A 23,503-nucleotide genomic window follows, 5' to 3' on the forward strand; every position below is an offset into this window, starting at 1 on the left:
GCAATCAGCTTGTGTTGCAAGCAATTAGCTTGTTAACTGCAGGAATTCATATTCTTGGTTCTTTCGGTAAAGTCACGTAGAAGGGAAACAATAAAATAAAAAATAAAATAACAAAAATATAAAACAATAAAATTATCACGACGTTTCGACTGCAACACAAGCTGATTGCTTGTGTTTTATATTTTTATTATTTTATAGTTTCCCTTCTACGTGACTTTACCAAAAGAACCAAGAATATCTGTTTTATCATTATATTCTGGATTCTTTCGGTAAAGTCACGTAGAAGGGAAACAATAAAATAGTAAAAATATTGCCAGAAAGGGGAAACCCTATTATCAAAATTAAGTGCAAACAATCTACAGGAGGTATTCGAACAAATGCGCATGCATAATATCGGTTTATTACCGTACAAATAACCAAAAAAGCAATGGACACCCATAGTCATTGATATGCATTCATTAATCACCTCCCAATTCGCACTAAAAGTGTATCAAGAGTGTCGTCATCACATCTGCCCGTCTATTTAAGGAAGGAAAAATGAGGATTTCTCCACAAATCTCACTGTTTCCTGATGAAGCTAGTTGTAATTACTGGATAAACGTCATACCCATATTGTACTAGTAACTAATTGGCACGTTCTGTTTACGTGACAAACCGTACTAATTGGCTGTGTCGGGTGGTGGCGGGTTTAACGACACATTTATATGTTTATGCAATCTAACCCAAACAAACCTGTATTATGGAGTGGAGTGTATAGTAGTGCAGTCTATAGCAATGTAGTGTATAGTAATGCAGTGTATAGTGTAGTGTATAGTAGTCTAGTGTATCGGGGTGTACTGTATAATGGGGCCGTGCGTAGATGACGTCACGCACCTGGGCGGGGGGGGCGGTCAGACATTTGTGACGCCGTGTGACGTCATTTATGGACGGCCCCAATTATATATCGCTGTGTAATGTATAATAGTGTATAGTAGTGTATAGTGTAGTATATAGTGTACTAGAAAGTAAACTGTATAGTACTGTAGTCCATGGTGTAGTGTTTAGTAGTGTATAGTGTCGTGTATAGTAGTGTATTGTAGTATATAGTGTAGTGTATAGTGTATAGTGCAGTGTGTCATGTAGTGTAAAGTGTAGTGTATAAATTTCGATTTAAAGCTTTCGTGACTGCAATGATTCATCTTCTTTGGTTCTTTCGGTAAAGTCACGTAGAATGAGAATAAAATAATAAATTGATAAAATAAAATAACACAATAATATTCTCACGACGTTTCGGCCACAACACAAGCGGCCTTCATCAGGTGAAGGGAGCGAGACTGTCTGGTAGGACAGCGCTGTAGTGTATAGTAGTGTAGTATATAGTGTATTGTATAGTAGTGTAGTGTATAGTAGTGTAGTGTATAGTGTAGTGCATAGTGTAGTGTATAGTAGTGTATAGTGTAGTGTATAGTGTAGTGTATATTGTAGTGTATAGTGTAGTGTATAGTATAGTGTATATTGTAGTGTTTAGTGTAGTGCAGTGTATAGTAGTGTAGTGTATAGTGTAGTGTAGTGTATAGTGTAATATATAGTGTAGTGTATAGTGTAGTGTATAGTAGTGTAGTGTATAGTGTAGTGTATAGTGTAGTGTATAGTGTAGTGTATAGTGTAGTGTATAGTGTAGTGTATAGTAGTGTAGTGTATAGTGTAGTGTATAGTGTAGTGTATAGTGTAGTGTATATAGTGTAGTGTATAGTGTAGTGTATATAGTGTAATGTACAAATGCGTGCCGTCTTCCGCAGGTGCCATGGGCGCTCCCGAATCCGTCGCCATTTGCCCCGGAGCGTCCGTCACCTTCCCACGGGGATGCAAGGTTCCGAACGGAGCCGAGTTGAGCTGGAACGTGATGCGAAATGGAGACAAAAGAATAATTTACGATCTGGTCAAAGCGTCCGATTGGTCGTCTCGAAACCCCACCTGGAGCTACAAAGGCCGGGTGGAGCTCACCGCTGACATGTCTCTGCGGCTCAAAGGGGTGGGCGAGAGAGACCGGGGAGTCTACGAATTGGATTACAGACACAATGCCACTGTCAAGACGTGCCAGTCGTATGATTTGCGCGTCACAGGTACGTTCACGTAGGTTTATTGATGAAATGGTTCTATTTTTGTTTTTCTCGTACCAGGTGTAAAGAGGCCCCATCACTCAGCGGCTGTGTAGTTTCCTTTTCGGACAAGCGACCCAATCATAGCAGCTCAACCAAGTGGCTGATATCATCATCATCATCATCGTGTGGAATGCATAGCAGCAGTCAAAAACTCTAAACGCGTGTTGATGTTCCTTCTGAATGCGGAGGGGAGAAAACGGAGGACCCGGAGAAAAATCCACGCGACCACCACGGGAAGAGAGACGCAGACTCCACATACACAGCAGACGGGCACGGTCAGGGTCGGGATCGAACCCACGACCTCCTGCATACCAGGCGAGGTAGTTAACATCTCCACCGAGAGAGAGAGAGATGCAAACTTGAAATAAACAGCAGCATGCATTGTCAGAGTCGGGATCGAATCCACGATCTCCTGCATACCAGGCGAGGTAGTTAACATCTCCATGGAGAGAGAGAGAGAGATGCAAACTCGAAATAAACAGCAGCATGCATTGTCAGAGTCGGGATCGAATCCACGATCTCCTGCATACCATGCGAGGTAGTTAACATCTCCTAGCCATCACGGCGCTGTTACACATCCGTATGTATGTTGAACTTCTTTGGCACCAGCAGTAGTGTATAGTAATGTAGTGTATAGCAGTGTGTAGTATGGTGCTGTGCATAGTAGCGTGTAGCGTATAGTACTGTAGTGTATATAGTGTAGCGTATGGCAGTGTATAGTGTCGTGTAGAGCAGTGTATCTGTAGTGCTGGTAGGAACCTCCTGGTTACACCAGCCCACAGGGGATTATTGCGTCTGTCGGAGAGGCTGACCCCCGTCCCCTCGCTCACGTGCGACCCCACTGCTCCCCTCTTCCGTGCCCTGGGGAGGGTTACTGCTCACCGACTCCCCCCCCCCCTTTGCTGCGGCCCCTCGGGGCATGACTCGTGGCTGGCGCTTAGCCGCCTGGGATCAATCCACACACTCTCCGCGCACACTCACCCACACCCACTCTCGCTCGAAATTTCGACGTCGCTCTCCTCTCCCGTGCCACGCACCAATCGCGCGCGCGCGGGACTCGGGGTCGGGGGTCAGGGGGCAGGGGCGGTTGTCTCGGAGATTTATTTAAAGGGCCGTATGAGCAAACTCACAGGGAAGCCGCCCGTTCACCCCCACGCACGCGCCGGACACAAGGCCGTACGGATAGTCTCGCGTGGACGCCGCCCCTTCAGCCTCACGCGCACGTTGAACGGAAGGGGCGCGTGAGAAATGAGAAATCTCACGCGCCCCTTCCAGTCGTGCGGTAAATGCGCGCTCGCGCACACAAGCACAGGGTACAGCGACGGGCGCCACCATGCATCCGTTCCACCCTCGCCGCAGAAACCACACGACACAAGGTTTAATTGATCCCTCGGCTCGTTTATTCTCGGCGAGCCCGAGGCTAAATTCCCCGAGTCAGTTTGGGTCAGCCGGTGGGGGGGGGGCTGGTCTAACCTACCTCCCGATGGTCCAAGACCCGATCTGTAATCGCCTCTCTCGAATCACTCTCCCGAGACGACCTCGCATTGGCCTCTCGATATCTGCCTCTCGGGTACTCACGGTTGAGGCTCGTGCGGAGCCGCTGGGTCGGATCCTCGCCGCACTTGGACTCGTCGCGCGGACGTTCGAGTCGCTGGGAAGCCGACGACGGCGGCCCCGAGCGCTGGCTTGAGTACAATTCCAGAACTGACTCTGCCTTCCGCCTCTGCCCGGTGTATTGTCCCCCTGCATCAAAGACACATCGGCTCTGATCCCGCCGGCCTCCCGTCCAATCAGGTGGCTCGGATTTCCCGTCGCCCACTCTCCCCGGACCGGTGCTCTCTCGGGCGTCCGCTTTTTCACCCTCTGAACAAGCGCATCTGTCCTGCCAATCAGAGGACCGGCCTCTGATTGGTAGGACCCCCCCCTTGCCTGCCTGCTGACCCGTGTGTGTTGTGGGTGTTTCCTACCTGCGGTGGCTCAGCAGCCCCGTCGTGACCACGTGATTACAACCCAAGTCACGGTGCGAGTCAGCCTCGGGGGGAGGTCGCCCAATGCCCTGGCCGCAGGAAACCGTGAAGCTTGGTCCCGTGAGAGGGCTTCTGGGTGAAAACCTGCGGGTCAGGTGACCTCCCCTCCGGGCTCTATGTGGGGGTGTGTGTGTGTGTTCATGTGGTGGTGTGTGTGTGTGTGTTCATGTGGGGGCTCAATGTGGGTGTGTGTGTTCATGTGGGGGCTCTATGTGTGTGTGTTCATGTGGAGGCTCTATGTGTGTGTGTGTTCATGTGAGGGCTCAATGTGGGTGTGTGTTCACGTGGGGGCTATATGTGGGTGTGGGTGTGTGTTCATGTGGGGGTTCAATGTGTGTGTGTGTTCATGTGGGGCTCTATGTGGGGGGGGGGGGGGTGTGTTCATGTGGGGGCTCTATGTGGGTGTGTGTGTGTTCATGTGGGGGCTCTATGTGGGGGTGTGTGTGTGTGTTCATGTGAGGGCTCTATGTGGGTGTGTGTTCATGTGGGGGCTCTATGTGGGGGTGTGTGTGTTCATGTGGGGGCTCAATGTGAGTGTGTGTTCATGTGGGGCTATATGTGGGTGTGTGTGTGTGTGTTCATGTGGGGGTTCAATGTGTGTGTGTGTTCATGTGGGGGCTCTATGTGGGGGTGTGTGTTCATGGGATGGCTCTATGTGGGTGTGTGTGTGTTCATGTGGAGGCTCTATGTGGGTGTGTTCATGTGGGGGCTCTTTGTGTGTGTGTGTGTGTTCATGTGGGGGCTCTATGTGGGTGTGTGTGTTCATGTGAGGGCTCTATGTGGGGGTGTGTGTGTGTGTTCATGTGGGGGCTCTATGTGGGTGTGTGTGTGTGTTCATGTGGGGGCTCTATGTGGGGGTGTGTGTGTTCATGTGGGGGCTCTATGTGGGGGGGGGGTGTGTGTGTGTTCATGTGGGGCTCTATGTGGGTGTGTGTGTTCATGTGGGGCTCTATGTGGGTGTGTGTGTGTAGTGTGTGTGTAGTGTGTGTGTGTTCATGTGGGGGCTCTGTGTGTGTTCATGTGGGGGCTCTATGTGTGTGTGTGTGTTCATGTGGGGGCTCTATGTGTGTGTGTGTTCATGTGGGGGCTCTATGTGTGTGTGTTCATGTGGGGCTCTATGTGGGTGTGTGTAGTGTGTGTGTAGTGTGTGTGTGTTCATGTGGGGGCTCTATGTGTGTGTCTGTGTTCATGTGGGGGCTCTATGTGTGTGTGTGTGTTCATGTGGGGGCTCTATGTGTGTGTCTGTGTTCATGTGGGGGCTCTATGTGTGTGTGTGTGTTCATGTGGGGGCTCTGTGTGTGTGTGTGTTCACGTGGGGGGTGGTGAGGGAGGAGCGGCGTCGGCCCCGTCGCTCTGAGCTGGCGGCGTCTCGGCCACGGAGTCGGCCGGACGGCCTCGCTGCTGCTGCTGGGGCACCACGTGTCAGTCCGTCAGTCCGTCTGTCGTGCATCCAAAAATGGGAGGGGTGGGGCTGGGTGGAGAGGGGAGGGTGGGGAGGGGCTGGGTGGGGAGGGTGGGGAGGGGCTGGGTGGGGAGGGGCTGGGTGGGGAGGGTGGGGAGGGGCTGGGTGGAGAGGGGAGGGTGGGGAGGGGCTGGGTGGGGAGGGTGGGGCTGGGGGAGGGGTTGGAGGGATTGGGCTGGGTGGAGAGGGGAGGGTGGGGCTGAGTGGGAGATGGGAGGGGTGGGGCTGGGTGGGGAGGGGCTGCTCACCCCGTGGTGCCCTTATAAAACTCAACGTTTAACCTACTCACGCCGGCTTGTGCCCGCCCTCACAGTCGGAATGCACCACGCCGCCGATGACCCAACGTTCCTACCAGCTCCCTCCGCAGGAATGTGTTATATAGCAGTGAATAGTAGTGTAGTGTATAGTGTAGTGTATATTGTGTTGTGTAAAGTAGTGTCTAGTAGTGTAGTGTATAGTAGTGTAGTGTAGAGTGTAGTGTATATAGTGTTGTGTAAAGTAGTGTATAATGTAGTGTATAGTAGTGTAGTGTATAGTGTAGTGTATAGAAGTGTAGTGTATAGTGTAGTAGTGTAGTGTATAGTGTAGTGTATAGTGTATTGTATAGTAGTGTAGTGTATAGTAGTGTAGTGTATAGTAGTGTAGTGTATAGTAGTGTAGTGTATAGTGTAGTGTATAGAAGTGTAGTGTATAGTGTAGTAGTGTAGTGTAGTGTATAGTGTAGTGTATAGTGTAGTGTGTATTAGTGTAGTGTATAGTGTAGTAGTGTGGTGTATGGTAGTGTAGTTTATAGTGTAGTAGTGTAGTGTATAGTAGTGTAGTGTATAGTGTAGTGTATAGTGTAGTGTGTAGTAGTGTTGTGTATAGTGTAGTGTATAGTAGTGTAGTGTATAGTGTAGTGTATAGTGTAGTGTATAGTAGTGTAGTGTGTATAGTAGGGTAGTGTATAGTAGTGTAGTGTATAGTGTAGTGTATAGTGTAGTGTATAGTGTAGTGTAGTGTATAGTAGTGTAGTGTGTATAGTAGTGTAGTGTATAGTGTAGTGTATAGTAGTGTAGTGTATAGTGTAGTGTATAGTGTAGTGTATAGTGTAGTGTATAGTATAGTGTATAGTGTAGTGTATAGTAGTGTAGTGTATAGTGTATAGTAGTGTAATGTATAGTGTAGTAGTGTAGTGTATAGTAGTGTAGTGTATAGTGTATAGTAGTGTAGTGTATAGTGTAGTGTATAGTAGTGTAGTGTATAGTGTAGTAGTGTAGTGTATAGTGTAGTGTATAGTGTAGTGTATAGTGTAGTGTATAGTGTAGTGCATAGCGTAGTGTATAGTGTAGTGTATAGTGTAGTAGTGTAGTGTATAGTAGTGTAGTGTATAGTGTAGTGTATAGTGTAGTGTATAGTAGTGTAGTGTATAGTGTAGTGTATAGTAGTGTAGTGTATAGTGTAGTAGTGTAGTGTATAGTGTAGTGTATAGTGTAGTGTATAGTGTAGTGCATAGTGTAGTGTATAGTGTAGTGTATAGTGTAGTAGTGTAGTGTATAGTAGTGTAGTGTATAGTAGTGTAGTGTATAGTAGTGCAGTGTATAGTGTAGTAGTGTAGTGTATAGTGTAGTGTATAGTAGTGTAGTGTATAGTGTAGTGTATAGTGTAGTGTATAGTAGTGTACTGTATAGTGTAGTGTATAGTAGTGTAGTGTATAGTAGTGTAGTGTATAGCGTAGTGTATAGTAGTGTAGTGTATAGTGTAGTGTATAGTGTAGTGTATAATGTAGTGTATAGTAGTGTAGTGTATAGTGTAGTAGTGTAGTGTATAGTGTAGTGTATAGTGCAGTGTATAGTAGTGTAGTGTATAGTAGTGTAGTGTATAGTAGTGTAGTGTATAGTGTAGTGTATAGTGTAGTGTATAGTGTAGTGTATAGTGTAGTGTATAGTGTAGTGTATAGTAGTGTAGTGTATAGTAGTGTAGTGTATAGTGTAGTGTATGTATAGTGTATAGTGTAGTGTATAGTGTAGTGTATAGTAGTGTAGTGTATAGTAGTGTAGTGTATAGTGTAGTGTATAGTGTAGTGTATAATATAGTGTATAGTAGTGTATAGTGTAGTGTATAGTGTAGTGTATAGTGTAGTGTATAATAGTGTAGTGTATAGTAGTGTAGTGTATAGTGTAGTGTATAGTGTAGTGTATAGTGTAGTGTATAGTGTAGTGTATAATAGTGTAGTGTATAGTAGTGTAGTGTATAGTGTAGTGTATAGTAGTAGTGTACGATGCATCTGAAACTGCGTGCGACGCGGCCAGACCGGTCCTCGTCCCGTTCGATTCAATTTTCCCTTTCCCCCCCCCTGGCAGGGCCACCGCCCATCCCGTCCCTCGACGTCCACCCCAAGCGCATCGTCGAGGGTGGCAACGTCACCCTCAGCTGTCGCGTGCCACACGGCAGCGGCGGAAGCGGCGACCTCGTGACCGTGAGCTGGTTCCGAGACGGCTGCCCCTTGGGGGAGGACGCGGGGAGCGACCGTTCGCTGGCGCTGATCTCCGTCGACAGTGGGGCCGTGGGCCACTACAGCTGCGTCCTGAGCAACGCGTGCGGACGCAGCAGCACCCCCAGCGCGGAAGCCAGAGTCGACGTTCACTGTGAGTGGGGGGGTGTGCCCCCCTCCCCGCCTGCCTGCCTGCTCGTACGCTGCACTTTGCACTGCACCACACTAAAACACTACACTAGTATATACTACACTATACACTACACTAAACACTACACTACTATATACTACACTATACATTACATTACACTATACACTACACGGTACACTACACTATATTCTACACTATACACTACTATACACTACACTAAACACTGCACTAGTATATACTACACTATACACTACACTAAACACTACACTACTATATACTACACTATACACTACACTATACACTACACTAAACACTACACTAGTATATACTACACTATACATTACATTACACTATACACTACACGGTACACTACACTAAACACTACACTAGTATATACTACACTATGTTTTACACTATACACTACATTAACACTGCACTACTATATACTACACTATACACTACTATACACTACACTACTATATACTACACTATACATTACACTATACACTACAATACTACACTATACACTACACTACTATACACTACACTACTATATACTACACTATACATTACATTACACTATACACTACACGGTACACTACACTATATTCTACACTATACACTACTATACACTACACTAAACACTGCACTAGTATATACTACACTATACATTACATTACACTATACACTACACTAAACACTACACTAGTATATACTACACTTTACATTACATTACACTATACACTACACTATACACTACACTAAACACTACACTAAACACCACACTAGTATATACTACACTATACATTACATTACACTATACACTACACTATACACTACATTATACACTACACTAAACACTACACTAGTATATACTACACTATACACTACACTAAACACTACACTAGTATATACTACACTATACATTACATTACACTATACACTACACGGTACACTACACTACTATATACTACACTATGCACTACACTAGTATATACTACACTATACATTACATTACACTATACACTACACGGTACACTACACTAAACACTACACTAGTATATACTACACTATACACTACACTATACATTACATTACACTATACACTACACTAAACACTACACTAAACACTACACTAGTATATACTACACTATACATTACATTACACTATACACTACACTATACACTACATTATACACTACACTAAACACTACACTAGTATATACTACACTATACATTACATTACACTATACACTACACTATACACTACACTAGTATATACTACACTATACACTACACTAAACACTACACTAGTATATACTACACTATACATTACATTACACTATACACTACACTAAACACCACACTAGTATATACTACACTATACACTACACTAAACACTACACTAGTATATACTACACTATACATTACATTACACTATACACTACACTAAACACCACACTAGTATATACTACACTATACATTACATTACACTATACACTACACTATACACTACACTAGTATATACTACACTATACATTACATTACACTATACACTACACGGTACACTACACTATATTCTACACTATACACTACTATACACTACACTAAACACTACACTAGTATATACTACACTATACACTACACTAAACACTACACTAGTATATACTACACTTTACATTACATTACACTATACACTACACTATACACTACACTACTATATACTACACTATACACTACACTATACACTACACTAAACACTACACTAGTATATACTACACTATACATTACATTACACTATACACTACACTATACACTACACTAAACACTACACTAGTCTATACTACACTTTACATTACATTACACTATACACTACACTATACACTACACTAAACACTACACTAGTATATACTACACTACTATATACTACACTATGCACTTCACTAAACACTACACTACTATATACTACACTACTATATACTACACTATACATTACATTACACTATACACTACACTACACTATATTCTACACTATACACTACTATACACTACACTAGTATATACTACACTATGTTCTACACTATACACTACTATACACTACACTAAACACTGCACTACTATATACTACACTATACACTACATTATACACTACTATACACTACACTACTATATACTACACTATACATTACACTATACACTACACTACTACACTATACACTACACTACTATACACTACACTACTATATACTACACTATACATTACATTACACTATACACTACACGGTACACTACACTATATTCTACACTATACACTACTATACACTACACTAAACACTGCACTACTATATACTACACTATGCATTACACTATACACTACTATACACTACACTACTATATACTACACTATACATTACATTACACTATACACTACACGGTACACTACACTAAACACTACACTATACACTACTATACACTACACTATATTCTACACTATACACTACTATACACTACACTAAACACTGCACTAGTATATACTACACTATACATTACATTACACTATACACTACACTAAATTCTACACTAAACACTACTATACACAACACTAAACACTGCACTACTATATACTACACTATACATTACACTATACACTACACGATACACTACACTATATTCTACACTATACGCTACACCACTATCCACTACACGATTATACACTACACTACTATACACTACACAATACCCTACTAAACACTACAGTATACACTACTATACACTGCACTATACACTACACGATACACTACACTAAACACTACACTATACACTGCTTTACACTACACTATACACTACTATACACTACAATATACACTACACTAAACATTGCTATACACTGCACTAAACACTACACTACTATATACTACACTACATTACTATACACTACACGATAAATTACACTATAATCTACACTATACATTACACCACTATCCATTACACGACTATACACTACACTACTATACACTACACGACTATACGCTACACTAGAATGCACTCCACTAAGCACTACACTTCTATACACTACACTATACGCTCCACTACACATTCCACTACTGTACACTACACTATACGCTAGACTACTAAACACTACACTATAATATACACTACACTACAATACTATAACCTACACCACTACACACTACATTATATAAACTACACATCTCCACACTACACTACTATACAGTACACTATACACTACACTAAATACACCACTATACACTATACTATACACACAACACTACTTTAGACTTCACACTACTATACACTACACCACTATACACTACACTATTATACACCAGACTACACACTATACTTATTCTTGGTTCTTACGTGACTTTACCGAAAGAACCAAAAATATGAATCCCTGCAGTCACGAAAGCTTAAAATCGAAATGCATACACTGTACTCTTTGGCTCTTTCGGTAAAGTCACGTAGGTAGAAAGAAAAAAAAAACGAATAATAAATCACGACATTTCGATCGCAACGCAAGCAATCGTCATCAGGTAGAAAGATGCGGCTGTTGCAAGCAAGAGGTTATATAGACGGGTTTGAGGTGGGTGTCACCCAAGGGTAAGTAGGCGGGGTCAAATTTCAAGTTTTCACGTATTAGCTATAGAGCCCTGTGAGCCACGCGGCTCTTAAGTTGCGTGCAACCGCAACAAACAAAATATGAACAGAGACGCATCTTAAAGCGACGTCGCGCAGCAGAAACATCCCGGGATGAACCGGCAAATCTTCCAGATTTGCAAAGGAGCCCCGTCGCCGTACGCACGCACAGCAGCTGCATTAAAGGAGGATTGGCATGTTAATTTCAACGGGTATCAGGGGAAAATGAGCCCCGTGGCCGCACGCACTTACAGCAGCTGCGTTAATGGGAGAGACATACAGAGAGCTACCTTTACACTATACACTGCACTATATATACACACACACACACCACTATACGCTACATTATATACACTACGCCACTATACACTACACACTACTATGCACAACGCTACTATGCACTGCTATAGACTACACTATGCTTTGCACTATCCACTACACCACTATCCACTACACAACTATACACTACACTACTATACACTACATTACTATACACTACACTACTGTACACTACATTACTCAACGCAAGTATGCACAAACACTATTCGCTACACCACTACGATACACTACTATACACAAAAAAACACTACACTACTATGCACTACACTACTATACACTACACCAACATACACTACTATACAACTACACTATTATACACTACACTACAATCAATAAACTACGCTATTATAAAACAATACTATACACTGCTATGCACTACGCTGCTATACACTGCTGTACATCATACAACTATACACTACACTACTGTAATTCCCTAAAAAAATTACCCCAAGTAAATGTGCCGCCTAACGGATATTCGAAAATAAACCAAGGTCTCCGATTGGCCAAAAGAGGCCTCCACAGCGATTGGTCGGGAGGAAGTATTTTAAGGTGATTTGAGCAAAGGAGAATTGGCGGCAAACAGAAGTGGAGCCCAGAGGCGACGGTTGTGATCCATTGAAGGGGAACGACAGGGATTGGCTAAGGGGAAGTACAGCGAGGGAACATTCCAGAAAGGAGGTACCGGAATCGTGTAAAAAGGGGCGGAGCACAGGGGGAGGGCAAGTACGAGCGAAGACGAGTTAAAGAACGAGACCAAAGCCCAGCGTCCCGGTACCGGGGCAGTGTCGCGATGAAGTGGCTCGTCTTGCTTTGCCGTCAGAGTCGTTGCACTCCCATACACTACTGTACACTACGCTATACACACACACTATACACAACACTATGCACTGCTGAACACGACACTACAGTATACACTATACACTGCACAATACAATACACTATGCACTACTATACGCTACACCGGCGGTGGGCAATTTTTTTTTTTTTAACTCGCGGGCCAAAATTTGACAGAGGGACCAGACCAGGAACAGATGGACGGAGTGTCTGTGTGAACTTAATATAAATGACGTGTAACAATCATTACAGGAAAGGTATTTGGCCTTCAACAGGTAGCAAAGAATTTATTTGCAAGGCAATTTAACAAATTGCACAGACATGAACAATACAAAAACATTTTTGATTTAAAGCTTTCGTGACTGCAGTAATTCAATTTCTTAGTTTTTTCGGTAAAGTCACGTTGAAGAGAAAGAACAAAATAATAAAATATATATAAAACAATCAAAAATTCTCACGACGTTTCGACCATAACCGAAACGGTCATCTTCAGGTGTGTTGGTTTGCATAAATTAATATATTATTTATTTATTTATTTTGCGCCGTTTAAAAATAAATTTATGCAAACCAACACACCTGAAGACGACCGTTTGAGTTATGGTCGAAACGTCGTGAGAATTTTTATTGTTTTATATATATTATATTATTTTGTTGTTTCCCTTCAACGTGACTTTACCGAAAAAACTAAGATTAATACAAAAACATGTCGTAACTCCCGGTCAAAGTGCGCCATCTAATGGTGAAATGGGGGCATTACAGGACAAAGGTAAAATTTAATTTAATAATAATAATAATATTTGGACAAGTTCGGTGGGCCGGATTAAAAAGCCCAACGGGCCGTATAAGTCCCGTTGGGCCGTACTTTGCCCATGTCTGCACTACACTATACACTACACTATACACTACACTACTATACACTACACTATACACTACACTATACACTACACTATACACTACACTACTAAACACTACACTATACACTACACTATACACTACACTACTAAACACTACACTACTAAACACTACACTATACACTACACTATACACTACACTATACACTACACTACTATACACTACACTACTAAACACTACACTATACACTACACTATACACTACACTATACACTACACTATACACTACTATACACTACACTACTAAACACTACACTATACACTACACTATACACTACACTACTATACACTACACTATACACTACACTACTATACACTATACACTACACTATACACTACACTACTATACACTACACTATAGACTACACTACTATACACTACACTATACACTACACTATACACTACACTATACACTACACTACTATACACTACACTACTATACACTACACTATACACTACACTATACACTACACTACTAAACACTACACTATACACTACACTATACACTACACTACTAAACACTACACTACTAAACACTACACTATACACTACACTATACACTACACTATACACTACACTACTATACACTACACTAGTAAACACTACACTATACACTACACTATACACTACACTATACACTACACTATACACTACACTACTAAACACTACACTATACACTACACTATACACTACACTACTATACACTACACTATACACTACACTACTATACACTATACACTACACTATACACTACACTACTATACACTACACTATAGACTACACTACTATACACTACACTATACACTACACTATACACTACACTATACACTACACTACTATACACTACACTACTATACACTACACTATACACTACACTATACACTACACTACTATACACAACACTATACACTACACTATACTATACACTACACTACTAAACACTACACTATACACTACACTACATTATACACTACACTACTATACACTACACTATACACTACACTACTATACACTACACTATACACTACACTATACACTACACTATACACTACACTACTATACACTACACTATACACTACACTACTATACACTACACTATACACTACACTACTAAACACTACACTATACACTACACTACTACACTACACTATACACTACACTATACACTACTATACACTACACTACAGAATACACTACTATACACTGCACTATACAATACAATATACACTACTCTATACACTACACTATACACTACTAAACACTACACTACAGAATACACTACTATACACTGCACTATACAATACACTATACACTACTCTATATGCTACACTATACACTACGCTATGTCTAACCATCCCTGTTGTTAGTCACCAAGAAATAGCATATTGACCCAATTCCCTGCCATATTTAATCAATTATCTTTACGCTAAGTTTAGTTTCAGGTTGAATTCATTTACTTTTTAAAAGGATTGCCCACAAAGGTGAAAGCCAAAGAGCCGCGTGCACTTTACATAAAACTGTCTCACGTAAAACTATAATATCTTTACTTTTGATCTAAAGCTTTCGTGACTGCAGTAATTCATATCCTTAGTTCTTTCGGTAAAGTCACCACGTTGAAGGGAAACAACAAAATAATAAAATATATATAAAACAATAAAAAAATTCTCACGACGTTTCGACCATAACACAAACGGTGGTCTTCCGGTGTGTTGGTTTGAGTTATGGTCGAAACGTCGTGAGAATTTTTTTATTGTTTTATATATATTTTATTATTTTGTTGTTTCCCTTCAACGTGGTGACTTTACCGAAAGAACTAAGAATATATCTTTACTTATAAAAGCCAAATTTTTTTGGTCCGTCTCTGTCTGTGCACGCCGATCCTTTGAACGTTTTTAAGTCTCAGACTGTTGGGTTTACGCTTCAACAAGGCGCACAGATACTGGACGAACGCTTGCTTATTTGTGCGTGGTTTTTTTTGCCCTTGGTCCAATCTAAACTAAGAAAATCACACACGATTCTAGAATATCTCAATCGGCAACTACGTAGGCAGATGATGGGCAGTGATAACTTTTAAAACCGCCCCAGCCAAAGCGCGCGTCTGCGCATGCGCCGGACGCCGACTCGCGGTTGCCCCTAGCAACGCAGAAACGTTTTTTTTTTGTTGTTGCTCAGCGACCGCGACGATGCAGGTGGTCTCGCGCTAAACACGCGACGCGGTGGCCATTTTTGTTCACGTGGGGAAAAAATAAAGTTCAAAAACAATAAACCCAAGCCCGAGAATAGATGTCGCCCCCCCTCTCTCTCTCTTTTTTTATTTAGACTGATGGCCTTAATATCCTTAGTTTTTTCGGTAAAGTCACCACGTTGAAGGGAAACGACAAAATAATAAAAAAATATATAAAACAATAAAAAAAATTCTGAACGACGTTTCGACCATAACTCAAACGGTTGTTTCCCTTCAACGTGGTGACTTTGCCGAAAAAACTAAGAATATGAATTACTGCAGTCACGACAGCTTTAAATCAAAATTTGATGGCCTTAATCTTAGTTGTCTTGTGGTTGTTGTTGTTGTTTGTTTGACTTGCATCCCACTAGGATTTTTTGCACAGAGCGTCGGTGTTGTACGCGGTGCTATCTCACGAATATTTTGATGTTTGTTTTTTTATTTCCCCTCGATTTTCTGTTTGCACAGTCACACACACACACAAAGTCACTTTAAGATGTTTTTTCTTGTTCGTGTTTTTTTGTTTGTTGCGGTTGCACTCGATTCAAGAGCCGAATGGCTCACAGGGCTATTCCAAAATAAATGGAACTATGAACTATATAACTTGGTTCTTTCGGTGAAGTCACCACGTAGAAGGGAAACGATAAAATAATAAAAATAAAAAAACAATAAAATTCTCACGACGTTTCGACTGCAACGCGAGCAAATCATCATCATCATCAGGTGTGAAAACCACAGCAAGAAAATTTGAAAAAAGTGGCGGTTTTATTTAAATATTTGTATAATTTTATTGTTTCCCTTCTACGTGACTTTACCAAAAGAACCAAGAATATGAATCCCTGCAGTCACGAAAGCTTTAAATCAAAAACAGCTACTCGTTGCTTCTCTCGGTAAAGTCACGCAGTTAGCAATACAATAAAACATATCACGACGTTTTGATCGCAACACAAGCTGACTCTAAAGCAGTAGATACTACTATAGAGTCAGTAGATTCTACTATAGTCAGTAGATACTGCTGTAGAGTCAGTAGATACTACTATAGAGTTAGTAGATACTGCTATAGTCAGTAGATACTACTGTAGAGTTAGTAGATACTACTATAGAGTCAGTAGATACTACTATAGAGTCACTAGATACTACTATAGAGTCAGTGGATTCTACTATAGTCACTAGATACTACTATAGAGTTAGTAGATACTGCTGTAGTCTGTAGATACTACTGTAGAGTTAGTAGATTCTACTATAGTCAGTGGATTCTACTATAGAGTCACTAAATACAACTATAGAGTCAGTAGATACTGCTGTAGAGTCAGTAGATACTACTATAGAGTCAGTAGATACTACTATAGAGTTAGTAGATACTGCTGTAGTCTGCAGATACTACTGTAGAGTTAGTAGATACTACTATAGATTCAGTAGATTCTACTATAGAGTCACTAGATACTACTATAGAGTTAGTAGATACTACTATAGATTCAGTAGATTCTACTATAGAGTCACTAGATACTACTATAGAGTTAGTAGATACTACTATAGAGTCAGTAGATACTACTATAGAGTCAGTAGATACTACTATAGAGTTAGTGGATACTGCTGTAGTCAGTAGATACTACTATAGAGTCAGTAGATACTACTATAGAGTCAGTAGATACTACTATAGAGTCAGTAAATACTACTATAGTCAGTAGATACTACTATAGATTCAGTAAATTCTACTGTAGAGCCTGTAGATACCACTGTAGAGTTAGTAACTACTACTGTAGAGTATGTAGATACCAATGTGGAGGTCCGTAGATACTACTGTAGAGTCAGTAGATACTACTATAGAGTCAGTCGATTCTACTATAGAGTCAGTAAATACTACTATAGAGTCAATAGATACTACTATAGATTCAGTAAATTCTACTGTAGAGCCTGTAGATACCACTGTAGAGTTAGTAACTACTACTGTAGAGTATGTAGATACCACTGTGGCGGTCCGTAGATGCTACTGTGGAGTCAGTAGATACTACTATAGAGTCAGTAGATTCTACTATAGATTCAGTGGATTCTACTATAGAGTCAGTAGATACTACTATAGATTCAGTGGATTCTACTATAGAGTCAGTAGATACTACTATAGTCAGCAGACTCTACTATAGAGTCAGTAGATACTACTATAGATTCAGTAGATACTACTATAGAGTCCGTAGATACTACTGGAGTCAGTAGATACTACTGTAGAGTCAGTAAATTCTACTGTAGAGCCTGTAGATACCACTGTAGAGTTAGTAGCTACTACTGTAGAGTATGTAGATACCACTGTGGAGGTCCGTAGATACTACTGCAGCGTCAGTAGATACTACTAAAGAGTCCGTGGATTCTACTATAGAGTCAGTAGATACTACTATAGAGTCCGTAGATTCTACTATAGAGTCAGTAAATGCTACCACAGTACCCCGGCTCTCGCATAGTGTCAAGTGATGCAGTCATTTTTAGTCTGCGATGCGGCAATCGACTCACCCCGACGAGCTGTACTCACGACGCACCGCCACGGTGCGTGCGAGCGTTCAGGGTTTCAGCGCGATCGTCCTCGCTGAGTTTCGACATCGAGGGGTGGCACTGATTTCGGATAGATTTGGTACCCCAGTCGCGGAGTTAAGTAACACCCCTGGAACAAAAAAAATAGTGTCCCAGAAATAAAATATTTAATTGCCTAGGCCATTTTGTATTGTTTGGTTACCCCGGAGTACCGCCACACGGATCAAGTGGGCAGACAAACGGAACGCCGGGCTTTTATAATAGCTTAGTATTGGTGTACGTGTACGTTGCGTGTTTTTTTTAAGAGAAGACAAGTTTTTAAATATGTATTTCCCCATGGGGCAAAAGCCGGGTACTTCTTGCTAGTAATTTTTTTTTATGTTACCAGGTGTAAGGTATGTAGCGCTTTTTCAGACAAGTGACGCCGGCCATCACCAATGATAGCAGCTCATCGAAGTGGCCGATACAATCACCACCGTCATCATGATCGTCACGTTCAGTTCACACCACAATGAACATTTACTGATTAGCTATGTTGGGTGGCGGTAGGGTGCACGACACATTTACATTCATACCATCTAACCCAATTGAAGACGAAACAAAAACGATCGGTCAGTCGATCATTCCATTGATTGGTTTGTCGATCGATCAGTTGGTGGATCAATCAGTCGGTTGATTGTTTGATCAGTCTACTTACCGGTGAATTGATCGATTGATCGGTTGGCTGATCGATTTATCGGTCGATCAATCGGTCGATCGATCGGTCGATTGGTCGGTCGGTCGATCGGTCAATTGTTCAATCGGTCAATTGGTTGCTGTTCAATCAGTCAGTTTGATCAGAATCTCCCCACCCCCAACCCCACCCCACTCTCCTGCGTACTTCACACAGATGAGCCAGAGAGGATGAAGCTGAGAGCCGACTGGATGTCTCTCGACGCCGACAGTTACATCATCCGCATCCGCATCCGCAGCAGCAGCTACAGCAACAGCAGCAGCAGCAACAACAGCAACAGCAGCTACAGCAACAGCAGCTACAGCTACAGCAACAGCAGCTACAGCAACAGCAGCAGCAGCAGCAACAGCGGCGTCGACATACTCCCGGAGGATGAGGAGACGGCCCTGGCCCGCGGGGTCTACGACGCGGTGCGAGCGCTCCTCAGGGCCGCCTCCTCCTCCTCCGCCTCCGCCTCCTCCTCCTCCGCCTCCTCCTCCGCCTCCTCCTCCTCCTCCTCCGCCTCCTCCTCCTCCTCCTCTCCGCCTCCTGGCGACGGCAGCCCGAGGCAGCCCGGCAAGTACCCGACCCTGGCGGGGATCTTCCCAGCGGAGGAGGAGGAGGAGGAGGCGGCGGAGGCGGAGGAGGCGGCGGAGGCGCTCGCCGCCGAGGCCTCCGAGTTGACGCGCGGGCTCCTGGAGGAGGGGAAGGGCGACGACGACGTCACCGGCTGGGTCTCCGCCGAGCTGCACGCCGCGGCCCGCGACGCCCTCCGGGCGTTCTCCGGCGGCGGCGACGACGACGGCCGCCGCCGGGCTTTGGGAGCGGCGGCGGCGACGCCGCGGGGAGGCGGCTCCCCGCCGTGCCCGGCCGCGTCCCGCGGCGACGGGGCCCGCGGGGCCCTGGTGCGCCTCGCCTACCCGGGCGGCCCGGGGGGCGGCGGTCGCCTCGCCGCTCGCCGGGCCCTGTCGAGGCCCGGCGAGAGGCCCCCGTCGCTGTTCGCCTTCGGGCGACGCTCGGGCGACGGGGATTTCGTCGTCGTCGTCGTCGCCGCCGCTGTCGGTGGCGGCGGAGGCGGCGGAGGCGGTGGCGTCAGTGGCGAGGTCGTCGCCGCGTTTCTCTCGGTCGGATCGCTGCCCGGCGGAAGCGGCTGCCACAACGCGACGAGGGGCGGCAGCCTGACCCTGGCGTGCGTCGCCGCCCCCGGCCCGGGGGCCGTCTGCGCGTGGAGCCTCGACGGTGGGAGGCTGCCGCTGACGGCGTCACCGCCGTCGTCGCCGGATGCTTGCGAGCTGACCGTCCACGACCTGCACGGCGGCCACGAGGGGCGCTACGAGTGCGTGGCCACCAACGTCGCGACCGGACGCAGAGCGACGGCCTCCGCGTGCGTCCACGTGAGGGGTGAGATGCCGGCGTGCGACTCTGCGTGTGTCTGTGTGTGAGTCTGTCTGTCTGTGTGTGTCTGTGTGTGTGTGTGTCTGTGTGTGTGTCTGTGTGTTTGTGTCTGTGTTTGTGTGTGTGTGTGTGTCTGTGTGTGTGTGTCTGTGTGTGTGTGTGTCTGTGTGTGTGTCTGTGTGTTTGTGTCTGTGTGTGTGTTTGTGTGTGTGTGTGTGTCTGTGTGTGTGTGTCTGTGTGTGTGTCTGTGTGTCTGTGTGTGTGTCTGTGTGTGTGTGTGTCTGTGTGTGTGTGTCTGTCTGTGAGTCTGTCTGTCTGTGTGTGTGTGTCTGTCTGTGTGTGTGTGTCTGTGTGTTTGTGTGTGTGTCTGTGTGTCTGTGTGTGTGTTTCTATGTGTGTGTGTTTGTGTGTGTGTGTGTCTGGGTCCGGCAAAACAACCCCCTACCTCCTCGCGGTGCCGGACGGGCAACTCTGTCGTGGACAGCGCTGTGGGGGGAGATCCAATTTTGATTGGCTCCTCCCCTCATGGCGTCTGTGTCCACCACAGGGGCTAAACGGGGGCTCTGGACGGGTGCGAGGGGCTGGTAACCCCTCCACCTTCAATTAATTACCACGAAACTACGAATTAAACTGAAATATGTAACAACTAAGCTTGTGCCGGAGGCCCCGGGGGGCCAGGCGTCTATGACGTCTCCTGGCCAAACCCCAATTGGCGGAGCCAGGAGATTGAATACCTACCCTCGGGGCTACTCCAGAAACAACGAAAAGTCACTACGGTTGGCCACGTGGAATGTTCGAACGCTCACTGCAGAGGAGAGGCTGCCACTCCTCTGTCGGGAGCTGGACCGGTACCGCCTGGATCTATGCGGCATTCAGGAGGTCCGGTGGACCGGCTCTGGCTCCTGCCACCATGAGGGGTGGACAGTCCTCTACTCGGGGCAGCGGACTGCCAAACAACAGGGTGTGGGTCTTCTTTTGAACAAAAGAATGAAGGGGGCGTGGGAGCGTGGCGGTGAGGTGTGGGAATTTGTAAGCTCCAGGCTACTTTGGGCTCGCATTCCCATCAACCGGAGGCGAGGAATGGTGGTCGTGGTTACTTATGCCCCCACCGAAGATGAACATCCGTGGAGGGATGCAGGCAAAGCCGATGAGTCAGATGCCTTCTATGACCTCCTGTCACAGGTGCTGGCTAAAGTGGCCCCTCGGGATAGAGTCATCATGTTGGGTGACTTCAATGCCCGAGTTGGTCATGATACTGGCACCTGGTCTGGAGTGATTGGAGGGCATGGGCCAGATCAGCTCAATAACAACGGTAGGAGGCTGCTAGATTTTTGTGCAACCCATGGGCTTGTAATTACCAACACGCTGTTCCGGCATCGGCGCATCCACACAACATCATGGATGCATGCCGGGTCCAAGCAAGAAAATCTGCTGGACTACATAGTGATGGACCAGCGAATGCGAGCCCATGTCCTTGACACCAGGACCTACCGTGGAGCTGATCTGCCCTCTGACCATCGACTAGTCATCTGTAAGATGCGCCTGCCATTCTTCCACTCCGGTGGTGGGTGTACACCCAGGACCCCATTCCAACCTAAAGTGGCCTGGTCTCAGTTATCTGATGAAAGTTGCAAGCGAGAATTTCATCATCGCTTGCGGCTGGGATTGGCATCGTCCCCGACTCCTCCTGATGTCGAGGGTAAATGGGCGAGGTTTAGGACTGTGACTCATGCAGCTGCAATGGCTGCTTTGGGTACGCGGTCCAGACCTCACCAGACACCCTGGATGACAGAGGAGTTGTTCACGATGGTTGAGAAAAAGCGACAGGCCCACTGTCATCGGCTACAGAATCCCACGTCAGAGAATGAGGAGGCTTACCGCAGCCTTCGCTCGGAGGTTCGGAGAGCCGTGAGGCGCTGCAAGGATGGGTGGTGGTCGCGGGTTGCTGAGGAGATGGAGTCTGCCTCAGTGGCCCGTGATCACAAATCTCTATTTAACTCCATCAAAAAAGTAACCTGCAGCGCCACACCTATTACCATCATTAGGGGAAAAAACGGTGATCCAATTTCCGACCCCCAGGAACAGGTTCGCAGATTTGCTGAGCATTTCTGTGAGGTCCTGGGGGAGGGAAAATCCCTCAGCCAGGAAAACATCGTGGCACAAAGTGAGGATGACCCTGCTGAGACTGCGGTGCCTCAAATATTGGATGAAGTCACCCCCTGTGAGTGGCTGGCTGAGGTGCCATCTGCTGAGGAAGTATTGGAGGCGATCCGGAGTCTGAGACCAGGAAAGGCAGCGGGCAGAGATGATCTCCCAAGCGAAATGCTGAGGGAGGGTGGCGTTTGTGCACAGACTGCCCTATATGACATCATAACAACAGTCTGGACCACTGGACGGGTTCCGCAGGATTGGAAGGATGCCCTAGTGGTCCCCCTTTTTAAGAAGGGGGACCGCACAGACTGTAACAACTACAGGGGCATCTCACTCCTCAGTGTGCCGGGAAAGGTCCTGGCAAGGATTATTCAGCATCGCCTTGCCAGGCACGCTGAGGAGAGGCTTGCGGAGCCCCAATGCGGTTTCAGGAAAGGGCGGTCCTGCACAGATGCCATATTTTCTGTCCGTCTGCTACAGCAGAGGTGTAGGGAATTCCAACAAGA

General features: G+C 44.9%; 1 protein-coding gene across 1 annotated transcript; it reads left to right on the plus strand.

Annotated features, from left to right (window-relative positions):
* Nucleotides 1-1,754: 1,754 nt before the first annotated feature.
* Nucleotides 1,755-20,907, plus strand: LOC142906925 (uncharacterized). Its single transcript, XM_076055693.1, has 3 exons — nt 1,755-2,102; nt 7,973-8,257; nt 19,629-20,907. The coding sequence occupies exons 1-3, from the start codon at nt 1,784-1,786 to the stop codon at nt 20,891-20,893; spliced, it is 1,869 nt and encodes a 622-aa protein (XP_075911808.1). The 5' UTR covers nt 1,755-1,783; the 3' UTR covers nt 20,894-20,907.
* The last annotated feature ends 2,596 nt before the right edge of the window (nt 20,908-23,503 follow it).

The sequence above is a fragment of the Petromyzon marinus genome, chromosome 72, assembly GCF_048934315.1.
Source record: "Petromyzon marinus isolate PM22_M1 ecotype Great Lakes invasive population chromosome 72, UKy_Petmar_22M1.pri1.0, whole genome shotgun sequence".
In the NCBI taxonomy this organism is placed as follows: domain Eukaryota; kingdom Metazoa; phylum Chordata; class Hyperoartia; order Petromyzontiformes; family Petromyzontidae; genus Petromyzon; species Petromyzon marinus.